This window comes from Plectropomus leopardus, chromosome 14 (assembly GCF_008729295.1).
Source record: "Plectropomus leopardus isolate mb chromosome 14, YSFRI_Pleo_2.0, whole genome shotgun sequence".
In the NCBI taxonomy this organism is placed as follows: domain Eukaryota; kingdom Metazoa; phylum Chordata; class Actinopteri; order Perciformes; family Serranidae; genus Plectropomus; species Plectropomus leopardus.
In genome coordinates, this window is record NC_056476.1 from 10,453,829 (window position 1) to 10,473,746 (window position 19,918).

Here is a 19,918-nt window from a genome sequence, read left to right on the forward strand (position 1 = left end):
TTCACTGTAACACCCACGTTTACTTGCAGCTCTTAAGTAATCAGATTTCTATCTCTCTAACAACATGTTTAAACCCAGGCTGACAGGTTTTAAGTGTATTAGTAATATATGAGGCTGCATACTGAGGACTCTATTGATGTGAATGCATGGACTGACAATCGCTGACGAATATCATATGGCTCTAATGAAATGATATTAAAGCCTTTACCTTTAGCAGACTGTATAAAGGCTGGACATAACTGACTGTAGGACTATTGAGACTATTGAGGCCAGTCCCTGCTGGACTGGCCTGAAATATGTCTTCAGTTGTGTAAGCTGAAGAGGCGTTTGAGCCAGGTCAGCAGATAATCTGACTAGAAAAGGATAGTTAGAATCTTAAAGCTGTTTATCTAAAGTTTTGTATGTCAGAAGAAAATTTGTGCTTAGTGCAAAATGCCTTTTACACCTGATTTTACAAATTTTGTCAAGGCAATTTAACAGTTACATATATACAGCATTAAGCTGGCGACATTCTATATTTATCTAGTGTCTCAAATGAAGCGATTATTTTATTTGTACGTCATTTGGTACACTTGTTTTTACAGCAGCAGTGCCCAGGTTCATCATAATGGAGAAAACGCTACTGAGTGAAACAGTGTAGCTCATTGCTGTTTTTATATTTTTACACAACAATGGAGGTCTACAGCACAGAAGAATAAGATGTATCAGGCTTTAGCTCCACAGACGTCACTTGTAAGTCGGATCAATTATTAGTTTTGGTCTTTTCAAGGGGTTTGTTTATGGTAATATTATTTTGAATATCACCAGCATTGTCCTTTTCAACCAAATAGAAAACATTAACTCACCACATAGCACTTGAATGTTATACAACCTTTCATTTGCATCCAAGTCTTTGCAGTGAAAAAAGTTCAGCAGAACGTGAATAAGTTATGTTTTATTTTATGTGTGGATCACATGGTCCTCACCACTGTATTTTAAAGCTTTAACATTTAAATAGCGATGCTGATTGTTTATAACGTGATGATTTGTTGATCGTCCTTGCACTCGCTCTTTCTTCAGAAAGCACAGCTGCAGAAACTGTGCCGCTGGATCCGGAATAGCTTCAGTAGTAGATAGTGTTGCTGAAGGACACCGTACTGAGATTAGTACTGTACATATTCCAAAGGAACAAATATTTAAGAACCTGTGGATGTAGAATTACTGACTTGTAAATATACTCTTAAATGGTCTTTAAAAAGTACAGTATCTAGTGTAACTTTTCACCTCAGGGGGGTGGCTCTGCTGAGTCAGAAGAATGAACGTCAGACTTATAGAGCACCATCAGCAATATGAGACCAAGGACATGTTTTAATAAAAAGAAAATGAAGGAACAGAATAATAATATGATACAAGCACACAAGCCTCAGTAAATCTACGGAAAATGTTTGTTCTCTTGTTCAATGAAAGACTTAAATCTAGATGTAGGTACTTATTTGCACATATATGAAATGTAATAAAGTATAAAACGTTTTTCATTTGTAGGAAAACCAGTCAGGATTTTAGGGAGAATATGGTCTTTTCTTCTTCTTCTCCACATGTTTTGGCTTGCAGTAAAAAAGCATTTCTCCCTGGTGATGTCTCCTTAAGCAACACACACTGACTTCCTTATCAAATGTCGCTTAACCAGGCACTTTGTCCTTCTTGTGGACAGAGGAAGTTTTAGGAAAACTATTTAAGATCATATTATTCTATAAAATCCCCATTAATGTGCTCAAACAACTCACATTGAAGCTTAAGATGAGTGCCTCCCAAATATGACTGTGTCTTATGACGTGCGGAGGTGTATGAAAACTTCCAGATGTTTGGGATTCAACATGTCTGTGTGCATCGCAGATTGCCAGGACACGTGAAGTGGCTGGCTGATTAGTCCTCTCGTTAGCCACGTCGCCGTTTCACTCGGTTTATAGCATTTCCACTAAATCAATGCACAAAGACTGATTCAATTAACAGCTCTTAGACAGGTCGCACACAAACAGTTAGCGTCGTTGTAAGGTGTGTGTGTTTGTGTGTGTGTGTGTGTGTGATTTTTCCACTTACAGTGTTCAAATAGACTGAAACAAAAGCTGTTATGAAAACAGTTTATGTTTATGTTTGTGTCAGCTCACAATGAGGCCGTTCACCAGTTGCCTCTGGTGAAAGAGGGAATTTTAGGGATTGAGATTAGCTGTACATTTAGCCCTTGCGTAAAAGTTAAAGGGACTGTTAACCCCCAAATTGAAAATACATCATTTCGTTTTACCTGTCTTGTTTTTTATCAGTCGGGATTTTTTCCCGTGTTAGTTGCAGAGTGTTGGAGATATCGGCTGTAGAGATGTCTGTCAGCAGCAATGTCTCTTCCCAGAAATCACGATTCATACTCAAAATAATCCACATACCTTATTGTGAGCTGTTTCGTGGAGGATCTATTTTCTCTCTACCAAACTACACCTGTCAATTTATCACCATGCAGAAGGAAGCGTACATCTTCTGCTAGCTCACCTAGCATCACTGAGCTAACTAACATTGCGGCTCAGCTGTGAAGGATAAAGTCTCGAAAGGCACTGGTTTAATTAATCAAAAAATAAGATCTTAAAGGTCAAAATGTCTAAAATAAAACTAAAAAAAATCCATGACATGGGAAGTGGGGTTTTATTTTTATTTTTTAAATTTTTTTTTTGAGTTTGCATTGTAAAATCTTTTTTATTTTTACAATAACTCAATAACGTCAGGCAGATCAGGAGAGCGGAAACAGCAACACTTATTTTGTTTCTGTCTGCGATGCTCAGAGCAGAGGATGCATAATCTGTTAGCAAACTGTAATTGTACCCTGGACTACATAAAGAAGTGAAAATTAAACAAAAACTGGCTATTTAACCAAGATTTTGCAGCAAGGTCGAGACATTGAATAGCTTTATTTGGGTTTTTTTTATGCTGTAGGTTTTTCAAACTCAGCATGATCGTAATCAAGGCAGTGGAGTCACACTTATGATACGATACAATTTTATTGTCAATTTACACTGAAATTAATTTTGCGTTCGCAGACATACAATAAACATTTGGGCAAAATTGTCCCGAACCCTAAGTGATTTATGTCCTTGTTGACATTTTTTCTTTCAAATTTTGGTAATTGTAAAGTTGGTCTCAGCTTTTATAAGAATTAGCACATAAAGGGCTTAAATATAACTTTACTAAAGCTGCGGATCCCTGTCTTTACATCTCGTGCTGTCACGGGCACAAGTCTCTCATTCTTAAGTAGATGTTCTCGTCCTTCTGCACAGTGATACAGCTGGCGGGCGTAGTTTGGTAGAAAGTAGTCCCTACATGAAACTGCTCACAACAAGGTCTGTGGATTTTCTTATCCAACCGAGTCATGATTTCTGGAAAGAGACATTTTTGGGGTGAACTGTCCCTTTAAAGGTAAGGGTGAATAAATGGATGCAGTCAATGAGAGGTCCATGCCAGTATGGTAATGTAAGAGTGTGCGTGTGTATTTTGGAGTGAGTGAGAGGTTGATTGAGGGGGCCACACTGGCATTGTGTCCCTCTTACAATGATGCTCAAGTGTATAAGAGGCAGTTTAAGAGCGCTAGGGAGATAGTGAGAGTGTGTGAATGGGTTATGAATAGCTGTTACACATTTGCTTGTATTGCTCTGTATGGTAACCTCTGACCTCTCTTCCCCTCCATTTCAGCGTATTCTGGGATTTGTATTGTGCGGCTCCAGACCGAAGGGAGACATGCGAGCACTCCAGCGAGGCAAAGGCCTTCCATGACTATGTAAGTGACAAACGGCTCTGCAGCCACTTCTTCTCTTCTCACAGACAAACACTCAGTCACTGAGGAATGTGTCTCTTTATAAGTCTGCTTGAGACGCATGTAAACACTGTACATATTTCTATAGCAACATCAAGTGTGGAAGAGCAGTGGTGAAGTGGCACCCGCAACAGTAGTGAGAATAGAGTGCACTTTTGCGACATTAAGTTTAACAGTTTTTATTGAATTTTCATTTGACATCATATTTGTATGCAGTGTAGAACAGATGTGCTATATAAATGAGTATAAATGTGAGGATATGGTGGCTCAGTGGGTAGAGCGGGTGCCCCATATACAGAGGCTGTGTCCTCGCCGCAGTGGCTGCGGGTTCGATTTCGGCCTCGGCCCTTTGCTGCAAGTCACCCTCTCTCTCTTCCTGTTTCACGCTTATGCTGTCCTATTGATATCCAAATAAAAGGGGCTGCAATGTTAAAGAAACGTAAATGCGTGCTCCAGCGATGCCCCGGCCTACAAATCAATCAATCAATCAATCAAATCAATTTTTTCTAGTAAAAATCAAATCCAAAAATGGCCATTACCACTAAAATCATGACTGAAATTGCAGTTGTAATATGTATGTGCCAAAAATAATCAAAATTTTGCATTTTGGGCAGCTCTACTTCATATCAAACTTTTAAATTATTTCTCTTAAAAATAAAAGAAACAGCTGACTACAGACTAATTGTACTAATAATCCCAATTACAGATTGGGTAAAGTATAGAAAAAAAATAATTAATTGGCCACTGTGGGTGCCACCTCAGTGGTCAGTCTGAACTGTTTGACAAGTAAAGTGAATTTTTGTTTATATGTGCAGTTTAGTCTTAAACCTGAGAGGCAGTAATGTAGCTTCTTGCCTGACTAATTCTACAAATAAATAGATCTGTTAAAAGGTTTGTTCAAATAGACTCATTTATTTTCTTCTTTTGGCACTATACTTGCTATTGTATTTTTAGGTATAAGTCTTACAGTTACATTTGAGGGGTCTAAATCACCACAAACATGCTATCTTATTCAGTTTATCCGTCCTTTTTGTTAAAATAGGTTGAGCTCTTCTGCTTCATAAAACACATTCTGATGTTAAAAATCTTTATACGTAGCACAGAACTTTATACTTTCTTTTTTCTTAATACTTGAATTTACCTGCTAAAAAAAAGTAGATTAATCTAACTCACTCTAATAACTACATTCTTACTTAAACCTACCTCTGCACAGGATGACATTTATACTAACTTTTACACATACCTGCAACACTGAATAGGAAAAATGATCTTGAAAATGTCTTAAAAAGCACTAAATCTAAGTGTCTGATAGTTGCAGACACCTTTTTTTATTTATAGTTTGGCTATATCAACAAAATTGACTTGATTTAAGTGAGAAAATCATTATTCTTGTCATTTTATTCAAAATTGCGAAGCCTTAAGTTGCATCTTTTTTTCACGTGTGTGTCCTTGAGGATTTATTTGATGCCTTTGAGCGCTCGAAAGAGAAATTCTTCTTTTCCCCTGTTTTGCTCTCTGAGGTCAGAAGTCAGAGGTCAGCTATGAAGCAGCCTTTCTAGAGTTTGTAGGTGCTCAGTGTCTCCCCCAAGGACACTTTCAATGAGGTGGCTGCTTGCTGTGACAAATACTCAGGTCCTGGTCTCTTGCAGAAGGAATCCAACTAATAACTGTTCCACCTGCTGCTTAGTAATAATAAAAATAATGTAAATAAGTGTTCACTAAGAGGGTAAACTGTAACTGTATCTGCTTGTGTGTAAATGTCATGTGTCGTGATTGACACTGTGTGTCTGTCTTCAGCCTGTCCTCTCTGGTCAAGACAGTGTGGCATTGTGTGTGTGTGTGTGTCTTTGTGTGTGTGTGTGTGTGTGTGTGTGTGTGTGTGTGTGTGTGTGTGTGTGTGCGTGTGCGTGCGCGAGCTGTATAGTGTGGGGAGATAATGGAATAGAGTTCTAATCCGGTAATCCCAGCACTGGGCCGAGGCTAAGCCAGGGATTTATGTGTGGAGCACTCATGTGTGTGTGTGTGTGTGTGTGTGTGTGCGTGTGTGTGTGTGTGCGTGCGTGTGCGTGTGTGCGTGGGTGTGGGTGTGGGCGTGTATTTTTGGACAGGGGGCATCTTTGGCAACCAGCCCATAGATGGAGGGTGGAGGGGCTCACACCCTCAGTGCCAGTGTGCCAGTTAACCCTGTGTGTGTGTGTGTGTGTGTGTGTGTGTGTGTGTGTGTGTGTGTGTGTGTGTGTATAAATGTAGATGGGTGTGTTACACGGTTGCTCGCTGTCTGCTCCAAACAGTGATAAAGCGAAGGAGACGGGACCGGTTTAATTTTGGCTCCAGCCCCCTGAGGCTAGTCTCTGAGCACAGGTCCTTTTTACTGGTTTCAAAAGAATGAGCCGGTTAGAGCCATCGCAAGAAAAAAAAAAATTTCACCTTACCTCAAAAGAGTTTCTTAGTCTTTTGAGGATTGCAAGATTGCAAGGCAGCATTTAAGAGGTATTATCACAGTTCTCTCTGCTGGGTGCAGAGACGCAGCAAAGGTTTATGGTCACAGTCAAGGCTACTTTTCCACAAGTCCTGACACTGGTTATAAAAGTAATGCAGCGGCTGTCGGACTGTTATCTGAGAGCAACTTGGTGGTTTGTTCATGTCAAGTTTGGGGTTTGACATTGCTTACAGGTACCAAGTTGCTTTTAGGATCTGATTCACATAAGAGGCAGGTTCACAGGGTTTAATGTTTGGAAAGCAGATTTTTCCTTTACATACAGAGTCACATCATTCAATGTATTTATTTTATATCGATCTTTTTACACAGGTCTTAAGCTTAACACAGTTATTCATATATTATTTCAATTCCTTTACATCACAAAACAATTTTGAAGTCCACACTGACAAGTTATTCTCACCAGATTGCCTGATCAGGAATCAAATGACAGCAAAAACTGTATGGGAATAGCATTAAGTGGGCATGTATGTAATGGGGACACATGGGTTCCCACATGACCATTTCCATACAGACATCTTGAGGTCAAAGGTCAAGGGAAATGGACATGCTGTATGCTGCTGCCCCCTTACTGAGAATCTAGTATGATGTGGTTGATACCACTGAATTCCTTTGGCCTTCTAGTTTCATATGATTCCAGTTTAATCTTTGCATCTTTAAAATTTGGCCCAGTACAGCCTCTTAAAGATGGGAATGTTGGCTGGCGATTATCACAATTTTAAAAAATAAAATAAAAAACAATTTTTTTGTTTGTTTTTATATAAAAATACTTTTTTTTCATTGCTGTTATGTTTAATTTCATCATTGCTACAACCTGAGCATGACCAGATTCATTATAAAGTTACAGTTGTGTACCGAATTTAATCAGCACTTCCAGCCTGCAGTTATGTTGTTGTTCGATACTAACTTTTAATTCCTTAATCACAGTCTTCCTCTATTTTCTTACCTGCACTGTTGCTCTTCTCTTTTTCTTTACACATCTGCCCACGTTCCTCACTTCTCTCACACTCTGTTCACGCTCTTCTCTCTGTCGTTTGCATTCGTGCGACTCCAGCTTGTTCACATCATGTTTTCTCGCTGCTCGTGGTTCCTCTACGACACCCCACATCTGCATCTTTCCTCCCTCCCCCTCTCTTTCCCCACCCTCTTTACTATATCTCTTTACTCTCTCCTTCACCCAGCACACCAGTCCGCCCCCTCTCGTCTCTCGCTCGCCTTATCGCTCACTCCCTCTCCCTCCGACTCTCCTCCTCTTTTCCTATCTCTTCCCTGACCCCCTCCTCCCTCTTCACCACCACTACCTCTATTCCCGGGAGAAGATTGATTGGCTAATCTAGCTGTTTACCCACAATGCCTAGTTGGGCTGTGTAGACAGCATGAAGACAAGAGACAGTTAAGGTATTTGAAAATGGAGTGAGTGGGCAAATGTCAAAACAGCGCAAGAGATGGGAGGAGGGTGGAGGATATGCCTAGTTTTCTTTTTATTTGAAATCGAGTCACGGCAGGAGACCTATGTGTGTAAACATACACCAAAAACAGCGTTATACTGAGGTGTGTGGGAAAAAAAGGAACTATTATTTTAGAAAAATAACAGTTGTGTGTATTTAAAGATGCTCTTCCAAAATTTTCCAAGTAAAACAATACAATAAATCACTAGAAACATACTTTTTTAGTGTATATTTTGGCATTTTTCACTGCCTTGTGGTGCCTTGGAGGATGACACTGGTGTAATTTTCATTTTCTTCCCTATTTCCTTAAATGTTCATGAAATATTTAAACCCAGCTGTATTAGTTACAGTTACCGGCTGTTATGCTGCAGGTTTGACTTACCCACCAGAAATCAGCTTTTTTAATGTTTTTTCAAAAATCCATTAAAACCAGCTCATTTTAAACAACCTAAAAATTGTTTTTTCCCCTAACATTAATTTAAGGCCAAAATAATTTTCAAAAGCAGCTCTGTTTTTCCAAAAGATATTCATGCATGCATTCTGCCTCTGTTTTGCTTCGTCTTTGCCACCAGCTGTATCAGCACGCTGTAATGGAAAAAGTGAAAAGAGCTCCATTAAACTTGATAATTGGCTGTGTGATAAAGTTAGGAAACACTACAGTACACATGTTGCACACCCTGATGTGTTACACGGGAGAGGGAAGCAGTTTGTCTCTGTGTTATTTTAGTTTTCTGTTTTTTTGGGGGGAACAGTGGGAACCGGCGAGGTAATGTGAAACTGCAGGGAAACAGACGGCTCTACTCTTTTAAAATTACACTGATACAAAAAATAGCATGATGCTAGGGATGTCAGTTTTGGTTAATTTTGCTTTCAATAGACCCACTCTCCTTAATTAGTTACTAATTAATTAATTTCAGGGGAAAAAAGCAAAATAATGTGAAATACGAGAGGTGCTTTCTTTTAGTCCAGCGCCGTGTTGACTCAGTGAGCTTTATTTTGGAGGCATATTTATTGCACATTTTCAGGTGCAATACATTTAGTGGTGGTGAAATTTTAATATTTTGTGATGTAATTTGCCTTTTATTTTATTTTCCATAGGCTTTGCTGACAGGCAGCCAGCTAGCTGCGGTAAGATTATGGATGTATTAGGAGAATCTGGATACAGCCATGGGGGCCGGTCCCCGTTTATTCCCATGAGAGCTGCTCATTGGTGCATGAAGGGGAAAAAAACTCTTTTACCTAGATCTACGGGCCCATGAGGCTTGTGCACTAGGGACTTTCGGCGGCTGAGTGAGCATGAGTGGATAACTTAAGTCGGCGGAGCGACTGACTTACGGTTTAGCACTTTGCTAGCTTGAATGGCGGTCTAAAAAAATGTATCTTGCGGTTCTTTTAGACTTTCCAAATGTAAACAAACTAGATGGCTTAAATCTAGATGGTGAAATAAACTGTTTTGCAGGGGTTTTGATGCTCACAAGGAATTGTCCACTGATTTACAGACTTCTCTTTCCTGATGTAAGTCGATGGGAGAAAGTTCATGTGCATCACATAACGGACTTAGACTGTGTAATTCCACTTTTGGCCTCTATGTAAAATTTGCGTCAAAGCCGGACACACTTTCTGGGGGCTTGGTCTCCACTGGTTAGCTAATGTTCACCCCTACACCGGCTGTATCCAGACTTTTTTAATACATCCATGCTGTCAACAGAGATAAGAAGGAAGCTAGATTGCTCCCACCTTAGCAACTTTGGTCATACCTGGTACTTATCTAAAACAATTAACAGTGGAAATCACGTTAAAGGTTTCATGCTTTCACTAAAAACCTGCAGTGGTGGTTTTAGGTATACTCTCTTATTTGGCACTCACACTTCCAGTCAGGGGTGTAAAAGCAGTGCAGATTTTTGGCCACTTCAACTCCACACTTTGAAATTTAGACAGGTTTTAATAAAACTGACACCCAACATGATCACAGTCACAGAGGTGGGGCGGACAGGGTGAGAGTTTAGGGTGCTGACGGGATCGAGCAAAAGTCTCCACATCACCTGAAAGCTGATTTAAAGTTTCACGTGTGGACGAATTGAGTCCCGTTTTGTTATAATAATGTATTAATAAGAACAACTGTAACATCATCTGTAATTGTAAGTTCAGTTGGAGCAATTTTCTGGTTGTTCTCCTCATATTCTTGTCTTCGCCCTCTCCGTCTTCCCTCTGGAGTGTTGGCTAAGTGGATGTTGTGTCTGCAGCATGTATTAGTGCTGTCATCCGGTGTGTGTGTGTGTGTGTGCATGTGTGTTGCACGAGTCCGCCTGTCTGGTTCAGTACTGATGCTTTGGCAGCAGCTTTTGGGGAAGTGTGTGCGTTTGTGTGTGTGTTTGTGTGTGTGTGTGTGTGTGTGTGTGTGTGTGTGTGTGTGTGTGTGTGTGTTTGGTGTGCGTGTCGTGCCAGTTTTGAGGACCAGCTGGGCTTTCAGAGATTGTGTGTGTGTGTGTGTTTGTGCGTTTGTTTGTCAGACGTGACGGTGAGAGTAGCAGCCGTATCCTGTTGCTCCAGAGCGAAACACACTGTTTTGACTGGGCTGATAAATTAGCTAGATCACCACAGTCAGCTATTTTTCCTCCCGTCTCCACCACTCCCCTCCATCCTCGCTCCTTCACCTCCCCACACCTCCTCCTCCCTCTTTCTTTCCCTCTCTCTGTGTGCTAAGGACAGCAGGTCAAGGAGACAGTGATGAGGTACATATCAGTGTGAACCAGAATGTAGATTAGTACCCTCTCCAGGCAGGGACACACATAAATACAGACACACACACACACACACACACACACACACACACACACAGATACATTGGCTGTCTCTTCCTACCTCTCCCCTCTCTCCATCCAGTGTTTATGTCTCTGTCTTTATCCCTGTGAAAGGTATCAGGCGGAGGTCAATAATGTGTTGAGCACTATTGATCTGTCCGGTAGGTCCTATGGGTGAAAGAGAGGGAGAGGGAAATGGAGAGGGAGGATCAATGCTATTCTGTATAGCCATCTACACACTCTACTGTACCAGCCAATCAGATCATTAGTCTTTTGTTCTCTGATAGATTCTTCATCAACGTTGTGGGTTTGTACTAAGGAGGAGAAGCAAACACAACATGGTGTCCTCACAGGGAGCCACAACTATGGATCAACACGTCACTGTTTAAAATATTTGGCCACAAAGACTGTCGTGGCGCCGCAGGGAAGTGGATCAAGTTTATTACACAGAGCTTTGGGTTGTCCCGATTAAAGCTGAATGAATGTTTACTGTTGCTTTTTGTTGCATATTTGCAGCTGTTTTTGGGTGAAGTGAGATCTAAATCTGCTTCCTACAGACCAGACAATATAAGCGCCCTCTGACCTGGAGGATTTCCCTTCAGTGAAACATATTGACTGTAAGGGCTAGGATGATATGCTTTTGTCCCCATTCGATTTTATCATGATGCAGTTCGATTTGTATTGCGATTCTGATTTATTGTGATTCTACAAGTATTGTGATTCGATAGTATCGATTATTGCAATTTTCTTAACCTTGTTAAACAAAAATAAAAGTTGAATCATAAACTTCAAGAGATCAAGTTCCCAGAAAAATGCAAATCATGTCAGTCAGTCAGTCTGGCATTTATTTAAGCTGCAAAGAAAAGTGGTAAATAACATGTACAACAATGATTTTTAGCGGACGTCCAGTTCGTGATATTAAAGATATATAAATATTGCAGTAGTTTCATCAGTGGGGCCTGTAGGCTCAATCACCAGTGTTACCTCATTCAGCGGGAGATAGTGAATTTACAGGCATTTATTTGAATGAAAATTCTTGTGATTATTACTTAAAAGGCTACTACTAACGGTTATTTTCATTAATTAATCAGCCGATTGTGTTTCCCCAATTACTCATTTGGTCTATAACATGTCAATAAGCAGCGAGAAAAAAAAAATCACAAGTTCCCAGTTCAAGGTGACATTTTCAGGTCCCAAGATATCCTGTTTACCTTCCTTTTTTATGTGTAAAGTTTAATTTAAGTTAGTATTGTAAAGATTTTTTTTAAGAGATTACATTAAGGGGCATTGATTTATATATTTCTTACAAGGTATTTTTGGGTAGTAGATAGGTAAGAGGTGACAGAAGACAGCAAGAAATGTCCTTAGCCAGATTTGGACAATGTGGTTACATAGTATGTCGCCCAACGAATGCGTCAGTGTGATGTTTCATTGTAAAAAGAGAATTAGATGGAAAGCTATCGGCCACAATGTCAACAAACTGTGGAGTGAAATTCTCATAAAGTAAGCCACTATCTGCTCTGGAATTAAAGATATATATTAAATATATATGAAAGTCTTTACAAATTTTTATTAGTTATTTCCATGACTACTAGTGCCATAGTAGTTGAACTTTGTCTTATTTTAGCTTGAGTGTTAAAATAAGATAATTAGATACTATTTACTCTTGACCTATTTTCTGTTTTATGGCGAAGAAAATCTCACTTCGTGGATGTGTTGCCAATTAAATTTGAGCTGTTTTTAGTTTTAAAACAGCATATAGCTGGTATAGCTTTTCTCAATATAGTGAGCCAGTCTTTGGGTCCTTAAATATCATTTTAAAGAGACTGACAATGTTATATTACACTGTAAAAATTTGCTAAAGTTAGCAGTTCCCCATCCAAAACGACTGAAGCCACAACGATGAGCTACAGTTCAGGTCTGTAGTTCAGATAGAGGGTTATTGATCACCAGGTAACATAAAAACCTACCTAATATTATTTTTGTGCAGACGTGGCTCCGGGAAGCTTTGACACCGTATTTGTGCAGCGCTGCTGAGGAAGGCCATTAAAATATAGTTTACCGTTTAAACAGTGTAAATATTCCCAGACATTTGAAAATGTGTCCCGTGGGTTTTGTTGAACTTTCAGCCAGCGTCAATGAAAGAAACTTATTCTTCTCCTTCCCGCTGCATGTCAGGCATTAAAGCCCTTTCAAGTTGCGCTGCCACCCGGCGCCTCCTTCATTTAAATACTCCTCTCCATACATTCAGCCAGAAAATGAATAATTCAGCTCAACTACAAAAATCCATGTTCGTTATTTCAACTAATTAGTGCCGCACTAATGTCTGCAGTGGATTGTACTGTCTTCTTGAACTCTTTGCATAAAGGCACCTGTACGTTCTGTAGGAGTCATTGTTTACCTGCAACAATGTCAACAAGACAAATTCGGGTAGATTTACTTTCTTGGGGAAGTTATTCTGATTCAAGGAGGCAGTATTGTCACAAGGTTTTCCGACAGTCTGCCACATCCGAGAGTTGAAATGGAAAGGTAGATATAGACAGTACTGTGGGCGCCGACACAAAAAAGCACCGTTGGATCCTTTTTTTTTTTTTTGTATTTCCCCAGGCCAGTTGGTTTTAATAAAGACCGACTGCATACTAAATCTGCCTCTGCTGGTGGCAACTGCGCGCTTTCAGTTTGCTTTTAATCAGCAAATTTGGGAAGCAGATAGTCGATCATGAATAGTCTACAACAATAATGTGACCAAGTGATTGATTGAGAATAGAAATCTCTCTCCTCGTAACATTTTTTTCTCCCCTATCATCTTTTTTTTCTGCCTCACTCTTGTATCTCCTAACTCACTCTCGCTCTTGTGCCTTCGCTCTCTCTCCCCTGCATCTTCTTATTCTCTCTCTCTCTGCGCTCCTGGAGCGGGGGATGCCAGGGGGACAGAGTGCAGATAGGACCTGTCTCCATAGCAACAGCTTCTGCAAGCTGCTGACACCCTACTGGGGGGGCTGAGGGGAGGAGAGGTTGTGATGGGGAGGACTAGTACAGGGGTTGGGGCACTGGAAAGGTGTGTGTGTTTGTGCTGGGAAAAAAAAGTGAGGGGGGTCACAGCGAGGAGAAAAGATGGAGAGAAAAGTGTGCAAAAGAAGAGATGGGGGGGGGGGGGGATAGAAGAGGAGAGAAAGAGGCAGCCGACCCGGCTTCTTCCCCAGGGACTCAGTGGCCTGCTCATGTTCACTAGCAGAATTAGCATAAAGATGGGGGGAGGTGTGTGTGTGTGTCAGTGTGTGTCAGTGTGTGATTTTTATGTGTGTTGGTTTCAGATATTCAGGAGAAGAAGGGCAGCGAGTGTATTTGTGTACATGCGTGTAATTGGTAATACGCGTAGTTGTCCAAGCATACAGTGTATGTCACATGGATGTAGTGTGTTCGTTAGGTGTGCGTGCTGGTGGAACGGTAGATATGTGTGTATGTGTGTGTGATTGTGTGTGTGTGTGAGAGAGAGCGACTCCCTCCCCTGGGTCTTAAACCCCCGCCCTGTTCTGGTCCTGTAGCCTGTGGTTCTCCCCTGTCTGCCTCTCTGTACTGAAGGGCTGTACTTTATGAGCCTGTGATGCAACTCTTTGTGTGTCTCTGCGTTTGTGTGTGTGTGTGGATGCGCGTTCATGTGCTGGTGTGCATGTGTGTGTTTGTTCCGGCTTGCTTATGTAAGCACTCTGAACACACGTCTCCATCTATGTGTGTTGACAAGAATACAGTTATATCATATTTAACTCCCGGGCTGAATCATTCACCCCCTCTCCTCTATCCTAGATTCTGGTTTTATTTTTTCCATATTGTTTGACTGAAGTGAAGGAAAGATTGGAAACAGCAGTGTTGTTGTCAGAGGTGGTTTTAAGAGTAGTAATAGTTAAAACAGTTGCTCTCATCAGGTTTAAGCATTGTTCTTTTGCTTTTAAACATCTTTTGGTTCACAGGCTTAAAACTAGGGATGTCCTGGTCCAGTTTTTTTTAGGCCCTGATCCCAAACAAGAGTCCTTTCAAGGTCTAGTATGTAGGATTTAGTGGCCTCTAGTGGTGAGGTTGCAGATTGCATCCAACTGAAACTTCTTCAGTGTGGCGTGTGTTTTGGAGAGCTACAGCGGCCAACACAGGAAAGGCAAATGAGCCAGTGTCTGGTTTGTCCGTTCTGGGTTTTTGTAGGAACTAGAGTCGACAGATTATTGGCCTGGCAGATTATTGGGAGTCGGTAATTGGCATTTTGCAGATTATCACTGAGAAAATTAAGTAATTAAAGAGTGCAAAGAAAGTGTCGGCATGGGAAGAACTTTTTCTCTGTAAAACCTCAGGGAGGTGATTTTATTTATTCATTTTTAGTTAAATTTTCGCTTTATAAAAAAGTTGAGGGGAACTTACTGTAAATGATGTTGAAAGTTTCAGTTTTGATTCAACATTTGCTAAAGGTATTTAAACAAAGTTAAGTGTCGGAGTTTGTTATATACCAAATTATAATATTGACTTTCATTGATTTTCACTGTTATTCACTGTTTTCATTGTAAATGCATATAGGTTCCAAACACCAGTTATCGGTTTCATTAACTACTAATAATCTGTATTGGTATCGGCCCTCATATGTAGATATAAACGGCTCATTTTAAGGCAACGAAAACAAGGATTCTTAGTTTCAGGTGATAATACTCTAATGAACTAATGAAAAAAGTTATGAATATTATTTTACATTTTTACATATATACCCCCCTAAATCCTGCCCACTAGATCCTAAATATTGGATATCTGTCAATGCAGAGCCTGATCTGATAACTATATTTAACAAAATGTTGATTACATTTGTACCTGACATAAATTCCACCCACCTTATTTCTTATAAGCTAAATCCAAATACTGAAGGCCCTAAATCAAAACTATAAAGTTGGTAAACTTAAATTATTGTTGAAGGTTTAGTTGGAAGAATGCAACTCCTAAAATGATGAGCTAGAGAGAAGAGGTATGACATTGCTGGATTTGTATAAACTAGAGAAAGTCCACTCAGCATAGTGGTGTTGTCTTTATTTTAGCAGACATTATCTATTAAAATATGCCATATTGGCCCCATTGGTGAAATGTAACCAAGTACAATTTATCAAGTACTGTGCTTAAGTTCAATTTTGACATATGTGTACTTTATTATAGGATTTCCATGGTATATTTTACTTCTACGCCATTTTACTTTAGAGGGGAATATTTAACTTTTTTACTCTGCTTAATTTATTTTATAATAGTTACCTTTTAATGTCAAAAAAGTGATATGATGAATTACCATTCTACAAGTCTACCCCACGGTTTATAAAGTGTCTAAAACTGGCACGGCATTGACAGACTGACATTAAACGGACATTAAAAAGCTTTTACATTATTTCTGAGTAAGCTGAATAATAATAATGTGTTCTATAAGAAACAAAACATTTAGAAAGGAACCATTCTGCATAATGAGTACTTTTACTTTTGATACTTAAAGTGCATCTAGCTGATATTACTTCTGTACTTTTGCTTAAGTTACAGTCTGAATTCAGGAATTTGCTCACTCTTTAAGTGAATCTAATATTGTATGATCTAATATTGTTAATGTGTGTTTGTGTATGTTGTGACACATAAACCTGATATATAGTTTTGAAGTCATACAATCAAATATTTTGATTCCTTTACAGAGACACTGTTAGTTATAGAAAAGTAGAACTGAATAAGCATCAGCTCCAAACAGGTTTAAGAGTTACAGGTTTTCTTTGCTTTCAATTAGCCTTTTAAAAACAGCAGGTAGGACCCCTTAAAAGGAAACTTTACCTTTTTTAAAAAAGCGAACGTTTCCCCGTAAGAGCTGTGAAACAACACCAACTCAACTTATTTGCTGATGACTATTTCCTGTATCTTAAAGTTGTTAAATATTGTTGAGTATATGCAGAATTTAAAAAATAATAATTGTAGATAGAAGGATAGAAAGTTATTATGCTTTTAAAAATGTAGAAGTTTGTTTTATGGGAGGATATTTTATGGAACAAACAAGGAGAGAAAGACAGTATTTTTAATTACATTGTTCATATTTATTGTGATATTTGATAAAAAAAAATACTGATATATTTATAAAAAAAATATATACATTATAAATCATAAACAGTGGAAGACAATGTTAAAACTACGATCAGCTAAATTAATGAATTATCTTAAGTGAAACTGTTACAAATAAAATACACCATAATTACCCTGGTGTTAAAAAATGGACCATTTGTTAGCAGACTTTTAATGTTTTAAAATGGTATGGAAGATGACTGTGTAAAAATGTGACACAGAAATAATGCAAATAATATATATTTCATTATTTTTTTATAAAAAAAACAAAGAAACAAACAAAACATATTCATTTTATTTTTTTAAAATACCACATTACAGCCTCCAAAATGACCATAGATTTAGATGGACACCTCTAACACTGAAGAAAACAATAACTGAATATAGGTGTGTTATTTGTCTGTTGTTTTATTTGCATTTTATATACTCAGCTGTACCTAATAAACTGGCAACTCCAGTGTATATGGTGTTTCAGGGTCATCCAAAGATTCAGTTAGGAATTACCATATTGCTACAGACCCCACACGGTGCCACCGTTATATTGATTTGCATGCAAGAAAATTGTTTAGGAGTTCTGTGGAAACGTGACATCTGGGAGGTTTTACTCCTGCTGTTCATTAAAAAAAAAAATCCAACAGAGTGCATTTACATGAGATGGCCTTTAATGAATAATATGAATCATTGCACACATAGTAGATTAATACGTTTTGATTTCAAGCAAGCATAATGGATAGTAAAGCTCATCTTGTTGCTGGTTTTCTGTTTCTGAAACTTGAATGTTTTTCTAAGAGACTCTTCTAGAGCACATAAACAACATTTTGGTGGGATTTGTCCTTGAAACTTTTCTCATAGTTCACAGAAGGAGATGAGCTTCTCCTTTCTTTCTGTCACAGAGATGAGGCGACAGTTTAAAGGTTTTAATAGAGGACACTTTTCTGAATTAACCATTAAACTTTAGATGGTGGGGGGGGGGAGGGGGGGGGGGGGGCAGGAGTGTGCTGTGATTGCAGGTGCAGACACTGCCCCCTTTAGTAATTTGGTGGCCAGTGCATCATGTAGATAAATAATACTGTCAAGCTGTTAGAGAGACAAACAGTGACACTTAACAGAAAACATCTAATCACCACGTTTGTGTGTTTTCAGAGCGCAGCGGCAGCGCCAAGCCCTGTGATGGGCAACATGCCCCCGAACGACGCCATGCCAGGCGGTCCCATGCCCCCAGGCTTCTTTCAGGTATGATTTAACCCCTCTGCCACTGTCCTGTGTACTCCTCCATCACCTCCAGTAACACACACGTCTGTCTTTCTACCATTCATCCACCTGAACCTCCAAAATACATCAAGTTCAGTTTAGACAGGGTTTGTATTTTCTTAGAGTTCCCCAGCACAAGGAGAAAACACAGAATATTTGAAGAACCTGTCCCCCTACAGGTGACCTCTGCGCTATAATTAAAACACAAAAATAATTCAAATTTTAGTAATTTTCTGTCAGTTTTTCCTGTAAAAAAGCTTCCCTCTAAAAGCAAAGGCTGAAAATTTCAGACCAGTAAATAGAGCCAGAGTGATATCAACAGGCTGATGTTATTGATCAGTATTAGGTCATTTAACATATACTGGTTTTGGCATTTATGTTTACACACTGGGCAGAAACTGCTTAGAGATGCACCAGTGCAATATTTTCAGTCCCAATTTGATACCTGGACTTTTGGATATCAGCCAATACTGATAGCGATACCTGATACCAAAGTTGATTTAAGCAGTACACCTCACTATATGGAAGCAAATGGGGTCATTCTTTTACGTATAAGACAACAGCAGACTTTACATAAACATTTTTTTTTGTAAAACGCAATGTAAGTAATAGTTTAACAGATTCAGATCAGCAAAATTATTGTTATTATTGAAATAAGAAATCATGCACCAGCAAACTGGTTTAAAAAAAATGTTGAAAATTAACAGGAAATTAAATTAAATTGTACTTTTCTTTAAATGCAACAACAGCTTTGTCAAAATGTGAACAAGAATTAAATCTCTAGTAAAAGAAATCTTAATTGTTTGTTTGTTTAGATCAATGTACCAGTAGTTGTTACCAAGGCAACAGCTGCTCTTTCCGGGGTCATAATATATACTGGCTGACGCACAACATAGTCGTGCCTGTGTAGTCACACATTAAAATCAGCCCCATTTTCACAAATACCCAGTAAGCGATATTGGCACATTCCTAAAACTGCACCAATAAAACTTTTCAGGTTTGTGACAAAATATTTTTCAGCTAATTCACTGGATTTTCTAAATGTTTTATTTATGTTAAAAAGATCAAATATTCTCAAAAACCACAGTTTGTCTGGAAAAAAATGGTAAAATCACCAAATTTGTGGCATTTGGTGTTTCACAGGGCTGTGACAATATGTTATATAATTGGTATAACTGTATATATAAAAAGTTTATTGTTCAACTGTTATATTCAATCTTTGTTACAAACTGTTCTTGTTTTATATTTATGTAAAACAAAAATAATATCAACTTGCCACCTGATTTTGATAATGCTCATGTATCAATATCGGCCGATAAAATTTAGCATCCTTCAAGGTCCAGTAATAAAGTCCTTTACTCTAAAATCAATAATCGAGTTTGATTAGATGACACCACAGTTCCAAATTCCCCACCCTTTTTTTCTCCTTTTTTTTCCCCCACATTTTCTCAATATTTACACCCAGTCAGACCCTCTGACGCTCACTCCGTTCATTCATCTGCGGCTCGCTCTCGCCGGCTGCTGTTGTTCGACCGATTGGTGATTCAACCATCCCGTATTCATCCTCTCTTACACTCCTCCCATCTCCGTCTCCGTCTGTCTCTGACCTGTCTTGGCTCTGTGAAGGGAAAGGTTTTAGTGTGGGAGATGGCTGTCTGAAGAGCGAAGAGAATGAGACACGCACAGATATATATACAAACACATACAGGCACAAACTGTGTGTGTGTGTGTGTGTGTGTGTGTGTGTGTGTGTGTGTGTGTGTGTGTGTGTGTGTGTGTGTGTGTGTGTGTGTGTGTGTGTGTGTGTGTGTTCCAGGGACCTTATTGTAATGGAAAGCTTTGGTTGTTTGCTGCAAATATGGTTCATGCTCATAGTTAGGGCCGATGTTGTGAAATGTTTTCAGTCCCAGTCCTGTTCTCAACCCTCTGAAACCTGAGAAAATTGGCTTGATTTCTTTATAAAACATGGGAAGGAAGGCAA

At 39.1% G+C, this 19,918-nt stretch overlaps 1 protein-coding gene across 3 annotated transcripts in view; it reads left to right on the forward strand.

The window, feature by feature from the left end:
• The window catches only part of zgc:110158 (uncharacterized protein LOC553590 homolog), a 48,871-nt gene that overhangs the window by 14,419 nt on the left and 14,534 nt on the right, over positions 1–19,918 (forward strand). For all 3 annotated transcript variants that reach the window (XM_042500418.1, XM_042500419.1, XM_042500420.1), the window contains exons 4-5: positions 3,709–3,793; positions 17,830–17,919. In XM_042500418.1, the coding sequence (XP_042356352.1) occupies positions 3,709–3,793; positions 17,830–17,919 (175 nt within the window). The remainder of the gene's footprint in view (positions 1–3,708; positions 3,794–17,829; positions 17,920–19,918) is intronic.